Source organism: Anopheles nili, chromosome 2 (assembly GCF_943737925.1).
Source record: "Anopheles nili chromosome 2, idAnoNiliSN_F5_01, whole genome shotgun sequence".
In the NCBI taxonomy this organism is placed as follows: domain Eukaryota; kingdom Metazoa; phylum Arthropoda; class Insecta; order Diptera; family Culicidae; genus Anopheles; species Anopheles nili.
This window is the reverse complement of record NC_071291.1, coordinates 8,665,097-8,681,867: the sequence shown is the minus strand read 5'-3', so window position 1 is coordinate 8,681,867 and position 16,771 is coordinate 8,665,097. Positions and strand designations below refer to the sequence as shown.

General features: G+C 46.6%; 2 protein-coding genes across 3 annotated transcripts in view; both read right to left on the bottom strand.

The window, feature by feature from the left end:
* Positions 1 to 2,312: 2,312 nt before the first annotated feature.
* Positions 2,313 to 3,107, bottom strand: LOC128731067 (D-aminoacyl-tRNA deacylase). Of its 2 annotated transcripts, none has more exons than XM_053824162.1 (3): positions 3,065 to 3,107; positions 2,915 to 3,005; positions 2,313 to 2,833 (listed from the first exon to the last, which is right to left on the bottom strand). In XM_053824162.1, the coding sequence occupies exons 1-3, from the start codon at positions 3,105 to 3,107 to the stop codon at positions 2,386 to 2,388; spliced, it is 582 nt and encodes a 193-aa protein (XP_053680137.1). In that variant the 3' UTR covers positions 2,313 to 2,385. The 2 variants fall into 2 exon arrangements, with proteins under 2 accessions (XP_053680137.1, XP_053680138.1); XM_053824163.1 differs by having other exon boundaries at positions 2,686 to 2,833; positions 2,911 to 3,005.
* Positions 3,108 to 3,487: 380 nt separating this feature from the next.
* Positions 3,488 to 16,771, bottom strand: part of LOC128721323 (microtubule-associated protein Jupiter) — a 33,573-nt gene continuing 20,289 nt past the window's right edge. Inside the window, exons 2-8 of the mRNA XM_053815064.1 lie at positions 11,419 to 11,558; positions 10,632 to 10,667; positions 8,923 to 9,204; positions 8,152 to 8,169; positions 6,740 to 7,033; positions 6,386 to 6,502; positions 3,488 to 5,759 (exon numbers count right to left, since the gene is read on the bottom strand). Coding sequence (XP_053671039.1) covers positions 5,614 to 5,759; positions 6,386 to 6,502; positions 6,740 to 7,033; positions 8,152 to 8,169; positions 8,923 to 9,204; positions 10,632 to 10,667; positions 11,419 to 11,558 — 1,033 coding nt within the window. The 3' untranslated portion in view covers positions 3,488 to 5,613. The remainder of the gene's footprint in view (positions 5,760 to 6,385; positions 6,503 to 6,739; positions 7,034 to 8,151; positions 8,170 to 8,922; positions 9,205 to 10,631; positions 10,668 to 11,418; positions 11,559 to 16,771) is intronic.

Here is a 16,771-nt window from a genome sequence, read left to right as displayed (position 1 = left end):
TTGGACCGAAATTTTTCCCAAAATACCAGGGGAGCAGGATTTGCAGAAGGCGGATTTTTTGACCGAAAAATTTCCGATTTCGAGCAAAATTTTGAGCCGAAATTTTTCACAAAATACCAGGGGAGCAGGATTTGCAGGAGGCGGATTTTTTTACCGAAAAATTTCCAATTTCGAGCAAAATTTTGAGCCGAAATTTTTCCCAAAATACCAGGGGAGCAGGATTTGCAGGAGGCGGATTTTTTGACCGAAAAATTTCCGATTTCGAGCAAAATTTTGAACCGAAATTTTTCCTAAAATACCAGGGGAGCAGGATTTGCAGGAGGCGGATTTTTTGACCGAAAAATTTCCGATCGCGAGCAAAATTTTGAGCCGAAATTTTTCCCAAAATACCAGGGGAGCAGGATTTGTAGGAGGCGGATTTTTTGACCGAAAAATTTCCGATTTCGAACAAAATTTTGGGCCGAAATTTTTCCCAAAATACCAGGGGAGCAGGATTTGTAGGAGGCGGATTTTTTGACCGAAAAATTTCCGATTTCGAACAAAATTTTGGGCCGAAATTTTTCCCAAAATACCAGGGGAGCAGGATTTGCAGAAGGCGGATTTTTTGACCGAAAAATTTCCGATCGCGAACAAAATTTTGAGCCGAAATTTTTCCCAAAATACCAGGGGAGCAGGATTTGCAAGAGGCGGATTTTTTGACCGAAAAATTTCCGATCGCGAGCAAAATTTTGAGCCGAAATTTTTCCCAAAATACCAGGGGAGCAGGATTTGCAGGAGGCGGATTTTTTGACCGAAAAATTTCCGATTTCGAACAAAATTTTGGGCCGAAATTTTTCCCAAAATACCAGGGGAGCAGGATTTGCAGAAGGCGGATTTTTTGACCGAAAAATTTCCGATCGCGAGCAAAATTTTGGGCCGAAGTTTTTCCCAAAATACCAGGGGAGCAGGATTTGCAGGAGTCGGATTTTTTGACCGAAAAATTTCCGATTTCGAACAAAATTTTGGGCCGAAATTTTTCCCAAAATACCAGGGGAGCAGGATTTGCAGGAGGCGGATTTTTTGACCGAAAAATTTCCGATCGCGAGCAAAATTTTGAGCCGAAATTTTTCCCAAAATACCAGGGGAGCAGGATTTGCAGGAGGCGGATTTTTTGACCGAAAAATTTCCGATTTCGAACAAAATTTTGGGCCGAAATTTTTTCCAAAATACCAGGGGAGCAGGATTTGCAGAAGGCGGATTTTTTGACCGAAAAATTTCCGATTTCGAGCAAAATTTTGAGCCGAAATTTTTCCCAAAATACCAGGGGAGCAGGATTTGCAGAAGGTGGATTTTTTGACCGAAAAAATTCTGATTTCGAGCAAAATTTTGAGTCGAAATTTTTCTCAAAATACCAGGGGAGCAAGATTTGCAGAAGGCGGATTTTTTGACCGAAAAATTTCCGATCGCGAGCAAAATTTTGGGCCGAAATTTTTCCCAAAGTACCAGGGGAGCAGGATTTGCAGGAGGCGGATTTTTTGACCGAAAAATTTCCGATTTGGAGCAAAATTTTGAGCCGAAATTTTTCCCAAAATACCAGGGGAGCAGGATTTGCAGGAGGCGGATTTTTTGACCGAAAAATTTCCGATTTCGAACAAAATTTTGGGCCGAAATTTTTCCCAAAATACCAGGGGAGCAGGATTTGCAGGAGGCGGATTTTTTGACCGAAAAATTTCCGATCGCGAGCAAAATTTTGGGCCGAAATTTTTCCCAAAGTACCAGGGGAGCAGGATTTGCAGGAGGCGGATTTTTTGACCGAAAAATTTCCGATTTGGAGCAAAATTTTGAGCCGAAATTTTTCCCAAAATACCAGGGGAGCAGGATTTGCAGGAGGCGGATTTTTTGACCGAAAAATTTCCGATATCGAGCAAAATTTTTGGCCGTAATTTTTCCCAAAATACCAGGGGAGCAGGATTTGCAGAAGGCGGATTTTTTGACCGAAAAATTTCCGATCGCGAGCAAAATTTTAGGCCGAAATTTTTCCCAAAATACCAGGGGAGCAGGATTTGCAGGAGGCGGATTTTTTGATCGAAAAATTTTCGATCGCGAGCAAAATTTTAGCTGAAAAATCGATCCAAAATACCAGGGGAGCAGGATTTGCAGTAGGTGGATCAGAATCCGAAAATTTTCGTACCAAAATAGAGCGAAAAAACCAGTTCAGACGTCTTTTGCACAGCGTGAAAACGAACAGACTTACCGTTTTTCAGAAATTTCCACGAAAAATGTCATCAAATTGATTGAAAAAGCATTGTTTAAGCTGCGTTTGCATTTGATGTTAGTTTATTGAGTCCATTAAATACAGAAACCTTCACGTGAGTCAAATCCTAACGATTCTAAGGCGATTTTTTCTTATTCTGTAATGTTTATCTTCTCAATTCCGTCATTTGGAACTACTTCCGGTGTTTTTTCGCTTGCCTTGGCGTTTGATTTGGCCTTGTGCTCCTGCGTACGCTGCATTTTCTGGCGCTCTTGCTCGCTTTGGACAGGCGACTCAATTTCCAACGTAACTGGCCCGTCATTCTGGATGTAAACCTGCATCATCGCCCCGAACCGGCCATCCTGGATGCGTTCCGGCGAGTATTGACCGCGCAGCTTCTCCAGCAACGTTCCGTACAGTTGTTGCGCTGCCGAGCCCTGCATGGCGCGGCTGAAATCGGGCCGATTTCCCTTCAGCCTGTGGTACAACGTGAACTGGCTCACGCAAAGCACTTCGAGCTGCTGGTCCACGACCGATTCCATCCATCGTTTACCGGTGGCCGGCTCTTCGAACAGACGCAGGCTAAGCAGCTTCCGGGCACTGCAACGAAGGCATCACAGGCATCACAGCAGAGTGTTAGATCGTCGTTGGAACAACCGTTGTTATGTTGCGCCTACCCACAGCCAGTCTACATCGTTCGCGTTGTCGTCCGTGGATATTCCGACCAGCACGCACAGGCCTCGTCCGATCGAACTGACCAACTCGTCGCCAACTGTAATAGAACAGGAGTAAGGAATCAAATGGCAAAAATGATCCAAATCAAAGGCTTACCCATCACTTTCGCCGAGGTCACTCGCTGTACGATAGCCTTCATGTTATGAGCAAAGCGCAATGGCGTCTTGACTGGCTTTGTTATGTTCTTTTCTGCGTCCTTTGTGGTCCTCTGCGATGACGAAACTCACGGGATGATGACTGAAATTATTGTGAAGGCACCATTTCTGTGCATTCTAAACAAAAAGAATGTCAATTAGTCCGCATCTAACTACATTTATCAGATAAAATTCTCACAAACTAAATCGCCGGCAGAAACAGCTGAGCACAACCGCACGCACATAGTGACTGTCAAATTGAAGGCAGGTTTAACTGTCTTGTCTAGCCAACAGCTGCGCCATCTAGCGGAAACGTACGGAATGATAGCAATGTTCGAAAACCCGTTTCGGATGTCGTAACAACATCAATGAAATCAACTTTTATTAAATTAAAATGTATTATTACAAAAGAGAAAAAATAATTCATTCCGTTATGTTTAGGAGATACATTCGTTTATATGGTGAATTCGTGTGTGTGGTTGGTTGGTTGGAGTCCGTTGGTTTAGGCACAAATCAAACAGGTTCCCGGTGCCTTTACCCTTTCGAACTTCGCGGCGTTCATCGGCGGTAGACGGGAGTGCGCTCGAACCGCTCAAACGGACAAAACTACTTTGCAATGTATAAATGCAATAAGAACGTTGGAAGTTATCGTTAAATGTGCATGAAACACCCAGGTAGGGAGGAAGAAACATAAATTGTACGACAAAAAATGGAAAGACACAGATATTACACAAACAAACACGTCTTCTTGATCGCTCTCTAAATGATTTATGCAATAATTTCAAGCATCCCTGTTGGAATCGCACCATCGATCGCACATTGATCGATCCTTTCGCTTTCGCATGTTCCTTTCCTATTCCATTCGTTTTATGTAGCTGATAATTTTATAAAAATTATAATAGCAAGCGGAAATATAATCGAATGAAACTGCACCACCAGTGGATGGATCACACGTGGCGCACGGCAGACCGATTCTAGGGAAATTAAATCCATCAAACTCGCACATCGTCTACCAGCGCGCGCACGTGATTATGCAAAGTTATGAGAGGGAACCAAGCCACTCGTAGATGTATCCAGAATCTATACACCTTCTGCAAATGTGAACTATGTGTTTTGTTTGTCAACAACAAAAAACTGAAAAATATACCCAAAGCAGTACTTTTGTTGGAAGTCATAAACGAACTCCTCCGTGAGGTAAGGCCAATATCGCTTTTGCTTAAGGAGATTATGATTGGAGCTAAATCTACAATTTGGAACCGAAAACATTGCTCTACAGTTTGCCTTCCTTCGTTCGGGAATCAACAACAATTTGGTTTTACATACGTTTAGTATGTCCTCGAATTCTTGCGATCCATTTCTATCCGCTTTCTTATTGCAATATTTCCTTTAATATTGAATTTGAATTTATCCGACCGTGTACACTTGTTTCCTAACGACGCAATGTGATCCACAGTAGCTAATTCTCACATGGCGCTGATATATATGTTTTTGTATGTGTGTATAAATTTCATTTTCCACTCTGATAGCTTTCATGTTGTCTTTCGCGATTGCATCAGTATGAATCTTTTTAAACTTTCCTTCTCTTTTTCTCTGTCTCTTTCTTGCACACACACACTTTCCCTTGGGCATTGCGACGTTTTGCTAAATCAACGTCAATCCACTCGTTTGTGATTATTATAGATTCGTTAATACAAAGAATTTATATCGGTATGGATATAGTGCCATATTAGTTTCACCGTTCCACATCTCATTCCCACACTTTTCATTTTAACACGGAAATCTCGTTTTTCTTTTCTTTTGCTGTGATCACGCTACTAACAGAACGATGCTCAACATTTTTTGTTTTTCTTTTATACATGTCGCATCTTGCCCAGTTTGTCTGTTCCTTTCGGTTTATGATGCGATCGCGGCTTAGTTGGTTTTGATTTTGCTGATTTCCTGAATAACTTTTCCCTCATCTGATGACCTCTCTCCCTTTACCTCTTCCTCTTTCTCTGTCGGTTCCTAGCTGTTTTAATGATTTCTACAAATCTTCACCCTCGGGTTCATTCATTTTCAACCAGAAAATGTGTACCATCATCATCATTGTACAGTATCCTTACTTAGTTCGCGGGATCGACCGTTTTGTTCCTTGCGACACAAACTCGTATTCGGAACCATTTCGCGTGATCGCGCGATTGCTCGTTCAGTTTATGGTGTAATCATATCGTTCTGCTGCTTCCGTTATTGGATGGTTGCGTGTGAAAACCTGCATACTGCTTCGCTTAAACTTCCACGAGGACGAATTGTTGATGGAGGTCGAATATATGTGTTTTTATGTTTATTACCATTGCTATACCAATCTATTTGATGTTCCGCTGCTCCGGCGGACGGTCCACTGTTGACGAACCATTGCTTTCGACGGCATCATAGGATGTTAATGTTGAGTGCGTATGTGTGTATGTATGCAGGGCGGGGACTGTTGCTAGACAATCGTATCCGGTTTTCACCGCAAACCGTACAACAAACCGTTTACCAAAGGCCGGACGAGAATCCTCCGGGCGGAATGCGATTCTTATTGATAACATGGCCTCCTGCGTTCAGCGACGGAACCGTCGTGTTGATTTCTGCTGCACCGTTCGATTTGCTGTATCCTTCGCCGGTTACCGGGTTGCCGTCTACGATAGAGAAATGGGGGTTTGATAAGAGGAAAAATGCATCATCAGTATATTGCAGCTATTGTAACACGCATTGCATAAGCGCATTTGGTCAGGAGGATTGGTTTCGATAAAGGGTGTTGTGGGAGTCGACGAGGTCCTTTCCTTTTTTCAACCACAATGTCTCTCATCCTCTCAGCGGAAAGATCGAACATTATTCGATACATCCTGTGTACATCGAACCAGCTGAAATCGTTCAAAGTGAGTTGCGGTAGGCAAAGATGCTGTAATATTCCACGTTTGAAGCCATTACCCAGCATGAGAAAGCGTAAGTTCATGTTACCATGTTAACGTGGCGCAAAATGCTTCCTAGATTAGTCGTGATAATTCGCTTATCCATGTTGTTAGGAAATGGATCCGTCGGATGATGGAAAACAAATGGCGCAAGGATATGGAATAGTGCAGCAAACCGTTCCACACAAGTACAGTTCAACAAACACGCGTCAATGTGCCGGGCCATGGTGTTTTTGTGCATTGCTTTTAGGAGCGGCGTGGGAAGGCGTAACAGGACAGAAGGATAGAAGAGGTCGAGTGTGTGTATGTGTGTGTGTGTGTGTCTGAGTGTATGTGTGTGCGACGCAATTTACCTCCTGCTCCACGCCTCGAGCTGAGCTTCCGTGGTTTGTCGGCGTAGTCTTCGACTCCGTTGCCGGTAACCGGGTTCCTTTGCGCAAACCGTGGTGAGCGTGGTGACCTCGGCGATGCTAGTGTTTGTGGGGAAAAGCATTGAAGTTCGTTTGAAAATGAGGGTTAGTGAAAGCGAACAGAAAAAGCAAAGCGGTTAAAACAGTCAATGTCACAAGTCACATCGAGAACGGGAAAATGAACGCAAACGTCTAGCAGTCTAACAAAAAGGGGAAAGAAGAAAATTCAGGCTCAAGCTATGCGAGCCTTTCGCGCGCTTCTCTCCACGTCTGGGAGGATGATCTACACGCAGCTACCTTTGCCGGTGTTAAAGACGGTCAGCGGTTCCACAGCATCGTCATGTTCGGTCACGCTGATGATGATGTCATCACTGATGCAGAGATTAATGTTGGACGCGTACGTCGGATTCAGCGCTTCGCCGCTCGGGTAGAATTGCATCTGCTGGCGTCTCGGCGAGAGAGGAGCACCAGTCAGGCTGACCAATCCAGCACCGTTTGCATCGAATGGTGCCCATATGCCTCCGGGTCCGGCCGGAGGATGTGATTGCGAGGACGAGTAGGCTGAATCCGGAGACACGTCTTCTTCGTTACCTTCGGTGGGTCCGAGATTGTTATCGTTGCGGAGTCAATTTTGGGGGAGTACATTTCAACACGCCGATTTGTGGTGGTAGCCCAATTTTAGTAGCGAGGATGTGGTTGATTAGGGGTTGCAAAGACAGACAGGCAGGCAGGCGTTCGCGCATACGGGAGATATACGCATCGGATTGTCAATACGGGTGCATACGGAAGATACACGCAAGCGCATTCCAGAATGAAACGGATCAAGCCATTGAGACAGACATAAAACAGAAACAAACATTCGGTTCCGTAAGACGTTAGAGTGTTACATTTTAACTACTGGCAACAACTACTTCACGTGCAGCAGATGATCGTTGCAGCCGACATATACGGGTCCGATCGTGCGGAATTGTAGCGACACTGTTCAAATACTACGTCAGTGGTATCTGGTGATGTGCTAGACCTACCTAACCATGAAATGTCACATATACAGAATGCATGAAATAAGAGCGCCATGAATTGCAGAAATGAAAACTGAAAGCCTTACGTCCTGGATTGTTTATGATGACTAATCTTGATCTAAGCTAACACTAGTGCCAATGTTCCTCCACCGTTCGCTTACAATTCTGATTGCGAAAGGCACGATAGAAGTGGATGTCAGATTAAGGGTGGTTTTTGTGTCTTTCATACACTCAACAATAAATCCGTCCATTTTCCTCTAGCAACGACAATCAGGCAATTCAACACAGGCTCACCAGAGCGGAAAATGACACTAATGCTGATGATATTTTATTCGCCACACCGTCATCTTGAAAAGAGTTCGAAGAAAGACAGCCGACACAATCGTACTCGCAGAAGTTCGCAGAAGCACAATAGAGCGACAAATGTAATTAAAATATTCTTGGATAAAACATGCCAATCATTACAATCATCCAATCGTGTGTTTAAGGAAACAACAAAAAAAATACGCTATAAAAATGATGAAGCAAAGAGATTTGGATGTAATTTTGTGAACTAATGCTAATGATGTGACCTGTGGCGGGTTGACATGTAACGACGTTGTATTTGCATGTTCAAGCATCTATAGATGAGGAAGCAAGATAGAAATTGGTAGCGGCGAAGCGCATAATTACGCCCAGACCGAAACTTACTTAATCTCCTCAGGAAGACTGCGTAGAAGAAGCAACGAAAAAATTGATTAACCATCGCGGAAAACCACCATTGAAAGGGAAAAAGAAACCAAACAAAAACTAGCCTTAAATTATGCCATACAAAACCCCGAAAGACAATGATCTAATGGAGGTACCCGACGCAAATGGAAACAATGTACGGCGCCATTTGGATTTAGATCGCATCTCCTCCAGCTCAAAGTCAACCCAGATCGATCGCTAATGTCACGGTTCTGCAGCGGGTTGAAGCAACACGCTAATATGCCGCAATCGAAGGTGACGATCTGTGCGCTCAGAAGCAGACTTTCAGTGATCCGGAACCGTCGCACATGATTGAGAAGGGGTTTTCGGCGCAATTGTCAGCGCTCGACCGTCAACCGTACGGATCCGTTACGGTTCCCACCCACCTAACGGGAGGGTGATCGATTCGGGTTATAAATTGCAACACTTCACGGTCAAATTTAAGTCAGGAATTGAAGGCGTTGTCGTTCACTCGAGCGTGAAGTTCAGTGCTCAAAAGCAGCATGTCAGGTTTGAGCGCGCATCGTGCAGAATCTGGCTGCCAAATAAAAAGCTTGTTCCAAAACCAAACCGAAACAACACTAGAAAGGCAAATAGGTAGGCATACACACGGAAAATCCCACACTAAAACACACGCACACGTAAAAACCACACACAAATTGAGGTTTCAACCGGAGTCGGGACTTCCGGGACTTCCTTGCTTTACCGAAATGGACGTCCTCGAGTACTTACTGTGGCTAGATCCATTGTCCGAGGAAGCCGATGAGATGTGTCCGTTGCCATTGCTGTGCCCGTTGGTGTGGTGTCCGTTCGCTGTTCCGTTGCCATTGTGATGGGCCACTCCGTTCGACTTGCCATTCTGGTGCTTGGCTCCATCGGCGTGGTCCTGCCCGTTGCCGATCGGAAGGTTGCTCTTCATGTGGTTTTTGGCCGGAGTGAACGGACGGTTCAGCTCACCGAACAGGCGATTGTGCGAGTCCTGTCCAGTTCCGCCACGGCGAGGAGTTTCCGATCCTGCGAGGAATTGACGAAACACAGTAATATCATTAGTAGAGGATCTAGTGGTCTTTTCGCTTTATTCCCAATCCAGGGAACCGTTGTCTAGAGAACGGAGGTCTTCATGCGTCAAACATTGATGAAGATTTAGCGGAGGGTTTCACGGTACAGCGTCGGCGCGTGCTCAGGCGCTCGAACATGGCGTAATGGACGTGTTGTCGCGAACATGCCAGAACAAGCGCCTCAGCACAAGCAACGCGATTGGAATGCGATTGAAAGGGTTACAACTCTACGATAAATATAACAAGCTACAACTGGCATACTGAGGACGGGGATACCTTAAAATGAATTAAACTGCTAACAACTCGGTGCCACTTATCCTACGCGACAGGGACAAGGATGTACGCGTTGTCTCGTAAGCGAATGTACCTCCGACCTGCGTTCATCGAATTACGATCAATTTGCGACACACGAGCAAATTACGGGAAGGTATCTCGTTCGAAGGAACTTCAACTCGAAGCCCTTCACCGAGGCGGCACGAGGGATACGTAATGAGATAATGCGCACGGAGCATTGCGATTGCAAGCACCAGCTCCTCCACAGTGCTCCAGGCGCTGAGGTTGGGTCCCGCGAACCGAAGAAAATTGGTCTTTTCTCGCGCGGCACCAAAAGGTGACAACGGTCGTTTTTCCCATTGTCCTCCGTGAGGGAGGAGCTGGGGGTGGCTGGAAAGACACAATTGTCACCTTTTTATTGAGCGTCGCCCTTTTCAAGCCAGCGCGACGAGAAGAAGACCGAGGTTCGGCTCACGGTGAACGGAAGAAAATTGTCGTGCAACAACGCAAGGGATGCGAATGAAGAAAAACGGTAATCTCTACCGCTAGTAATTCGATGGTCAAAACAAAAACACAATACGACACTTGATTACAGGCTACGTGGGTTTGGATATTTTCGTGAAACAATCGAAACGACTGTGATCATGAGAAAATGGAACAAGCACCACCTCTCCCGTTGGGTTCCTTTGGGGGCGTTTGACGTGAAAGGGAGAGTTGGGGCGGGTGGTTCAATGGAGCTTTGCATGAAAGCATAACGTAATCGGAATGACGGGCAATAATTTGATGATTACCTAAAAAGCGAGCTTATGAATTGGATGAGCATGAAATCGAGAGAAAAGAAAAACGAACAAGAAACCAACAGCATACCGCTTAAGAAGGCGATTTAAGTGATAGAGAATATGGACATTTTCAAACTCTAATAGCAACTGGAAGAACAAATTCATCAAAAAGAACGAAAAATAACCATTACAATCAACAAGGATGTCTACAGGAAGAGATCTAGAAACATTTAACGTTGAAAAATAACTTTAAATGGAATGAACATCACAGACTAAACGTTCGGGAACAGAGAGCAAAGGTTATATGTAGTAAATTTTGAGTAAAAAGTACCAAGAAAATAGTATCGGTGTGCTCCTTGTCGAAAGACTGCAATGCAAAGAAAATATATCCAGAAAAGAGAAATTACATTAGACAATTGCAGGCAATAACAAAGTGGTTAAAAATGATCGACGCTGATGTTTTGACACTGCTAGAAGGATCTCTTTTATCTCGAGAAATGTAGGTGTGTGCTATCTATCGCCTATTTAATTGAATGTAAATAATACCCGAAAAGGTTAGACCTAACGGTATTGCAAACAGAACTAACTCGTTGTCGCTCTGCCATTTTTCAGTTCGCAAACAAATTCGCCTCTTTGCAAACACAGCTGGGTAGAGGAAAGCCTACAAGGATTCTGAGTCCGGGTAAGGCCTGCACAACACCACAACCACACCCAAACGCACGGCAAGCAAACAAAACTGCACTTCAAATGCACACAAATACACATCCCTCCTGCTCGAGCGATGCATTCGCTTCAGTGCGTATCGCTTGAGTATCGTTCGTTGAGCCTTTATTCATCCCTTCCGGTAGCATCAGGCACCGGGTATTTTCCCGCACGGCTCAAACGTGCACTTTCCAGGGGCGAATTTAAACGCACGCACACACACTCACACACATCAACTCAGCTTGGAAGGCGAGCACAAACATGATGCACACACGGAGCCATCGCAAACGCCAGCTCTTGAGGCGAGCTCCTTTTGAGAGGGATCCGTTTTCATAATTTTAAAATTATGCTGCGCCGCAAGTGCACCATGCAGAGTCTGCGAAAACCAAACGGCAACCGGAGAAGGAAATGCTTACCATTCTTGTGGGCGGCTTCCGCCGAGGCCGCGAAGATGTTCGACTGCATGCGGTTCTTGCTCATGGTGCGCGGCGTGTTGGAGGCCAGTTGTTCCGGGCCGAAAAGATCGCTGCTGCCACCGCCCGGCGGTTTCAGAACTCTGGAATAAACAGGCAAAAAAATGGTGATGTTAATTCTTCGGTTCCAAGTATCAATCGCACGATGGGGGGGAAAACCTACAAAATGTAATACCACAAGCGACTATTTTAAAAATGCCGGCCACGGAAGCCGTTGAATACGATCTGCGGTTTTTTTTTTCGCTAACTGAAATCCTCTTTCACTGATCCGCCGAAATAAATAAAATCAACTATCTTTTCAGCACGTATTCCACAAAACCTATTTTGACCAGCTTTTCACTAATGTTTCTTTATAGCCAACTGCGTTGCAAAAAAGAAAAACAAACCAAAACACCGTCGCTGTTCACTTGACTAACCAGGCTGACTAGATTTTCCGTTATGGCTTTGAAACGACCGAAAGGATATGCACACGGCTCGGCCGGTTGCTACCATACACGAGTGTGTGCGTTCATAGTTTAGCTTTCCATCTCGCTTTGGCTCGCTTTTCTTTCGTTCTTTCTCACACGAGCTCATGCACACAGACGCATGGGCTACGGGCTATGTTTTATGCTTATGCTGGCTGGCGCTGCTTTGCCAACAGTACTGAGGGGATTCCAACCACCAGGTAAGCGGCCACGGAAAAGGCTCGTAAGCTAGAGCGAGAAAGAGAAAGAGAGAGAGAGCTGCTAATTGGTGATGGCAGCAATGGCGAAAGGAAGCGCCTGGGAAGGAGGTAACCGTGGGCCGGCTTTTATGGCATCACGAAGGGCGTGGGCCCTTTGGTGGGGTGCAAAGCAAGGGTGCCCAAACAGGGGTCCATGCGAACACACACGACACAGGATCACGGCGCAATCCGAAAACACACAAACACACCGACTCACCCAGCCACGGGCAATAGAAGTGGAAGATTTTTGGGTCAAGTATTTACTTTACTTTCGGTCCGCACAAACATCTTACCCCTAAGCGACACGTGTTGTAAAGGACCACTGTGGGAAAGGAGTTCGAAAGGACCCACGAAAGGACACGAAAGAAGAGTTGTAGGGCTGCGGAAGAGGCCGGAAGTCAAGGCTCACAAATCAGATGTTGGCCGGGGTCAACCGAATGCGACCATCGGAATGATTGCGCTCGTCTGCCACCCTCTGTGTGGGTGGGTGAGTTTTCCCCGTTAGAAAAAGGGCTCACTCGCGATCGCTCAAGCGTGGGTGTGTGTGTGTGTGTGTTGGCAGTCGTCGGGGGTCGTAATAAAATTAGAATACCGAGTCACGCAGCATGCGGCGTTTCTGTCGAATTGTGCGCGTCGTAGAGGCATTTGTGGGCCACCAAATTCGTTTCGATTCCAAGAGACCCAGCACCAGCCCGAACTTTGAGAGTACCCGGTAGAAAAGGAGTCGAAAAGAACGAGTCGGCTTTGGTGTCTGGGTTAATGAGCTGCCCACCACCGACCACCGACGACCTTGGGCAGCCATTTGGCTTTGGGTTTGCCGATAAGCCGATGGTGACTAACCATAAACGTGCCTTAGACACGTACGAACAGTCGGTTTCCGCAGGGCAAGCTCAGGTACACTCGCCCATCGGACGGATGACGCAGTGTTGCTCACCATGTAAAGGGCCACCGATCTGCCCGTAACCTCATTCCGGGCCTCGTGCGCCTAATCGACGTGAGAAATGAGGTTTCCGGCGGTCGCCTGGATGGAGGCACCTGCGCGAACCCAAACATTCCATCAGACCGAGACCCCGTTACATAGTGACCCCGGCGGGTGGTGCGCAAACTGGCCCATCGAGAGAGGAGGGCGGAACCCCTTCTAGCCCGGTGGGAGGGAATTCGACGACTCACATTCATCAATTTTCCATCGCCAATGGTGTCCGCTGTGGTCAGTGTTCGTGGTCACAGACGATGGTGCAGCTGCTGCTGCTACTTCTGGACTCAATCTCGCGATCTCGCGAATAGACCGTGTTCCGCCCCATTTTGGGGGGGTGGATTGTGGCAGCAGCCGTGAGGGGAGAGAAAATTGACAATTTGGCTCACGTTCCCGCCCGAAAATTCGACCCCCTTTTTGCTAGCAACCGACCGCCGGGAGTTGATTGGTTCGGTTTTACGATCGATGGGAACCTTCTCACGGGTCTCTTTGGTTTCGTTTCTTGCTGATCGAGCGAGCACAAACTCTCGCCGGTAGCGAAAAAAAAAGTGCACCCAAATCTGTCACAAATAAGATCGATCGGTCGTGTGAAATTTTACGAGGAGGCAAATTCCAACCAGAATTACCGGAAACTTCCGACGGTAGGCTTTCCTATTTTAGGCTTACGTCACATCCCATTTGAGTTAGGAAAATGTTAAATTTATCGAACAACATTCAACGATTAAAATTGTCAAAACACGTCGTTTTTCACTAGGGAGGCGGCCGCTAATAAACGATCCACGTAGAGATTTCCCATCCAAAGCGTGTTCAAACACTAAAGGCACCGATTTGTTAATGTCATGTTCCACTTCAACCGTTGCGCTGGCTCAAGTGCCCCGTTCAACGCGCCCCATTCGTTCCCGATTGCTCTAACGAGCTTTAAATTCCTTAAAATACCATACACCACACGACACCACCGACGCCTGGTCGCGGCGCCGTAAAGATTCGCCCATAACAAGCGCCTCGAAATCAATCGGTGCACGGGAAATGAAGTCGTTTGGAAACGCGAAACCCATCGTCGGATGGACCGCCGCTAAATCTCACCGATAAGCCGCCCGAAAGATGCCGGTTTTAAGCGCAACACACTTGACACTTGACTCTCGCGCTTCAACCGATGAGAAACAAGGGGCCTCGTTCGTTGCAACCCTCGAGGAATTTGTACCCCGAAGATGGAAATGGTCGGTTGCCCTTCGAAGGAAGTTTCCCGCTGGGAACGATCAGTGAACCACGATATGTCGTCAACGCACCAGCCACTAATTCCAAGCGGTTGGGCCAGTGGTTTCGGACATGTTTATCCGATAAACATATGAAATAAATAAAAACGAAACACACCATTAACACGACGTGGGATCGACCACTCACGGGCTGTCGTAGCGCCTTGCCCCGTATTCCCAACGATTCCCCAAAACGGCAGCGCTACGCTCTCGATGGGGGGAGAGAAAACATTCCGGAAATTTACATAAATTACGATGCACCTCGCGATGGCCGGTGCATCGATCAAACAAGCGCCTGTCGTTTGGGAGCGAGGATTTGGCGGATGCCGGAACATGTCACCTTGGTTCCTGGGACTCTCTCGTTAGCGGGAAGCAAATGCGACCGCGATCCGGTCGCCAATTGGGCAAAAGCAAAGCTAGTTGGCACCTTTCCCGATCGCGAGCCGCATCGTAAATGGCCATCGCAATGCGCACCAAATTTGTAGCAAAAGCCTGTTAAGATTCCTCGTGGGGCCAGGCGCGGGAGAAATTTCGAAAGGCGAGTGAATACATTTGCCTTGCGGACTATTTCCAGGCGTCCAAAGGCTTTCCCACCAGCGGGGCGCAAACATTTGGATGCATTCTGGCTGTGTTTCGAGTGCATTACAATTATTGTTCGGGATCGGGAACCAGGGTCTAAGCTGAGTCGAGTACACAGACGGGAGCGGCAGCAAGTCGATACGGTTGAGATATTTCCAACGAGCTGATTATCCATCTGGAACCATGCTGCCCGTCGGTTTCAGTGGAACGTTCATTATCGGGGTGCAGAGAAATGTCTGAACAAATCGAAAATAATGGTCTCAGATAAAGTTAATGTGAATTTAGCGTTCATAACGCCATTTTTATATGTTGCTGTTTGAATCTCTGATACGAATGGCGATGACTATGGCTCACGAACGTTGGACTTTAAGATCTTAGTCCAACTATTAGTGTGGTTGAGGAATACGCTACCAGATGCCACTTGACCTAATAAGCCATAAGCAATGGTGCTTTAAAAGATCCACTAGAAGAAGATCACTTTTTTCCACCTCGAACACTCATAAGACCGTGCTTGTGCCATTCGCTAGGGTTTTAGTTGGCACTGAGTGAAACAATAACAATTTCATGGCCTACCGATTGCGAAGACGAACCTCTCCAGGTGGTAGCAGCTACCTGCTTATGGCGTTAACACACAACCGCAGCTCATCAGATGCAACTGCAACCGTTGCACCGCACGATAGAGGAAACCCTCACACCAAACATGAGACAATTAACTCCATCATAAACACGATCGTTGATGAATATTTACACACTCGTCTGCCGGCAGTCGCTGCAATCCGTTACTGTGAGCCAATATGACCACATGAGGGAGGCAACACCAACAGCATGGATGCCTCACAATAATACACCCTTCCAGGGTGGTTTCCCAAACGAGACAGCTACCTCACGGGTTACTCGCGGGATGCAATTCGATCCCATCCCGTTTCAGCACGGCTCTGCACGCGAGCGTGTGTGGGAAGAAAATAAATTAAATTTTGTTCCACAATTTCGTTTCCCTCGTTTGCGTCTTCGCCTCAACGCCGTGCTGCTGCTAGCCGGAGAAAGATGATCCATTAAAAGAAGAATATTTCATTTTCCATTCTTCCCCGCATAGCCACGGTACGGTGAAGGTGTTCTTTTTTTTGTTTGCTCCACCTATTCCCTTGATCGCTCCAACAGGACGTGGTGTGGAAGTGATTTTACATCGATTGTCCTCTCGCAGCACACCTAGAACAGACCGACCCGGCTCGCCAGGACGGCAGCACAGCGAAGATGATCAGAATGATCGCGTGCTTCGGAATGCAACAATCGTCATCGGGGGGTTTGTGCAGTTGGGATGAGCCAACACTCCTCGCTTGGTTCTAGGAAATTTCCCGCCCCATGGAGCATGGCAGGGCGCACAAAAGCAGCCTCCTCGTGGGCGCATCTTGCCACATCGTTCTAAACCAAGGGCGAACGGCAAGAATGATGAATCCGTTAGCTTTGGTGGGCCTAGTGGGGCGTGGTGAGGCATTCTTGAAGATAAGAGAGAATGGAAAATCAACCGCCGCATGAATGGGGCACCGAGCCAGCGTTAATAAAATTCACCATTATGATCCACCGTTTGCATCATCATCATCATCATCGTGAACGGCGTCGTCGTCGTCCTCGCCGTTGGCTGTATCGATAGATGAGTTGTGGCTACTTTTTTTTGTTATTTAAGCCAAATAGTTTCTCAACAGCGCGAGAGTGCCGATCTGGATTGGCTCTGCCCCAGGCTGAAGATACAATTGATCGCCGAACGGGCACAATGGGAGGGAAAAATAACAA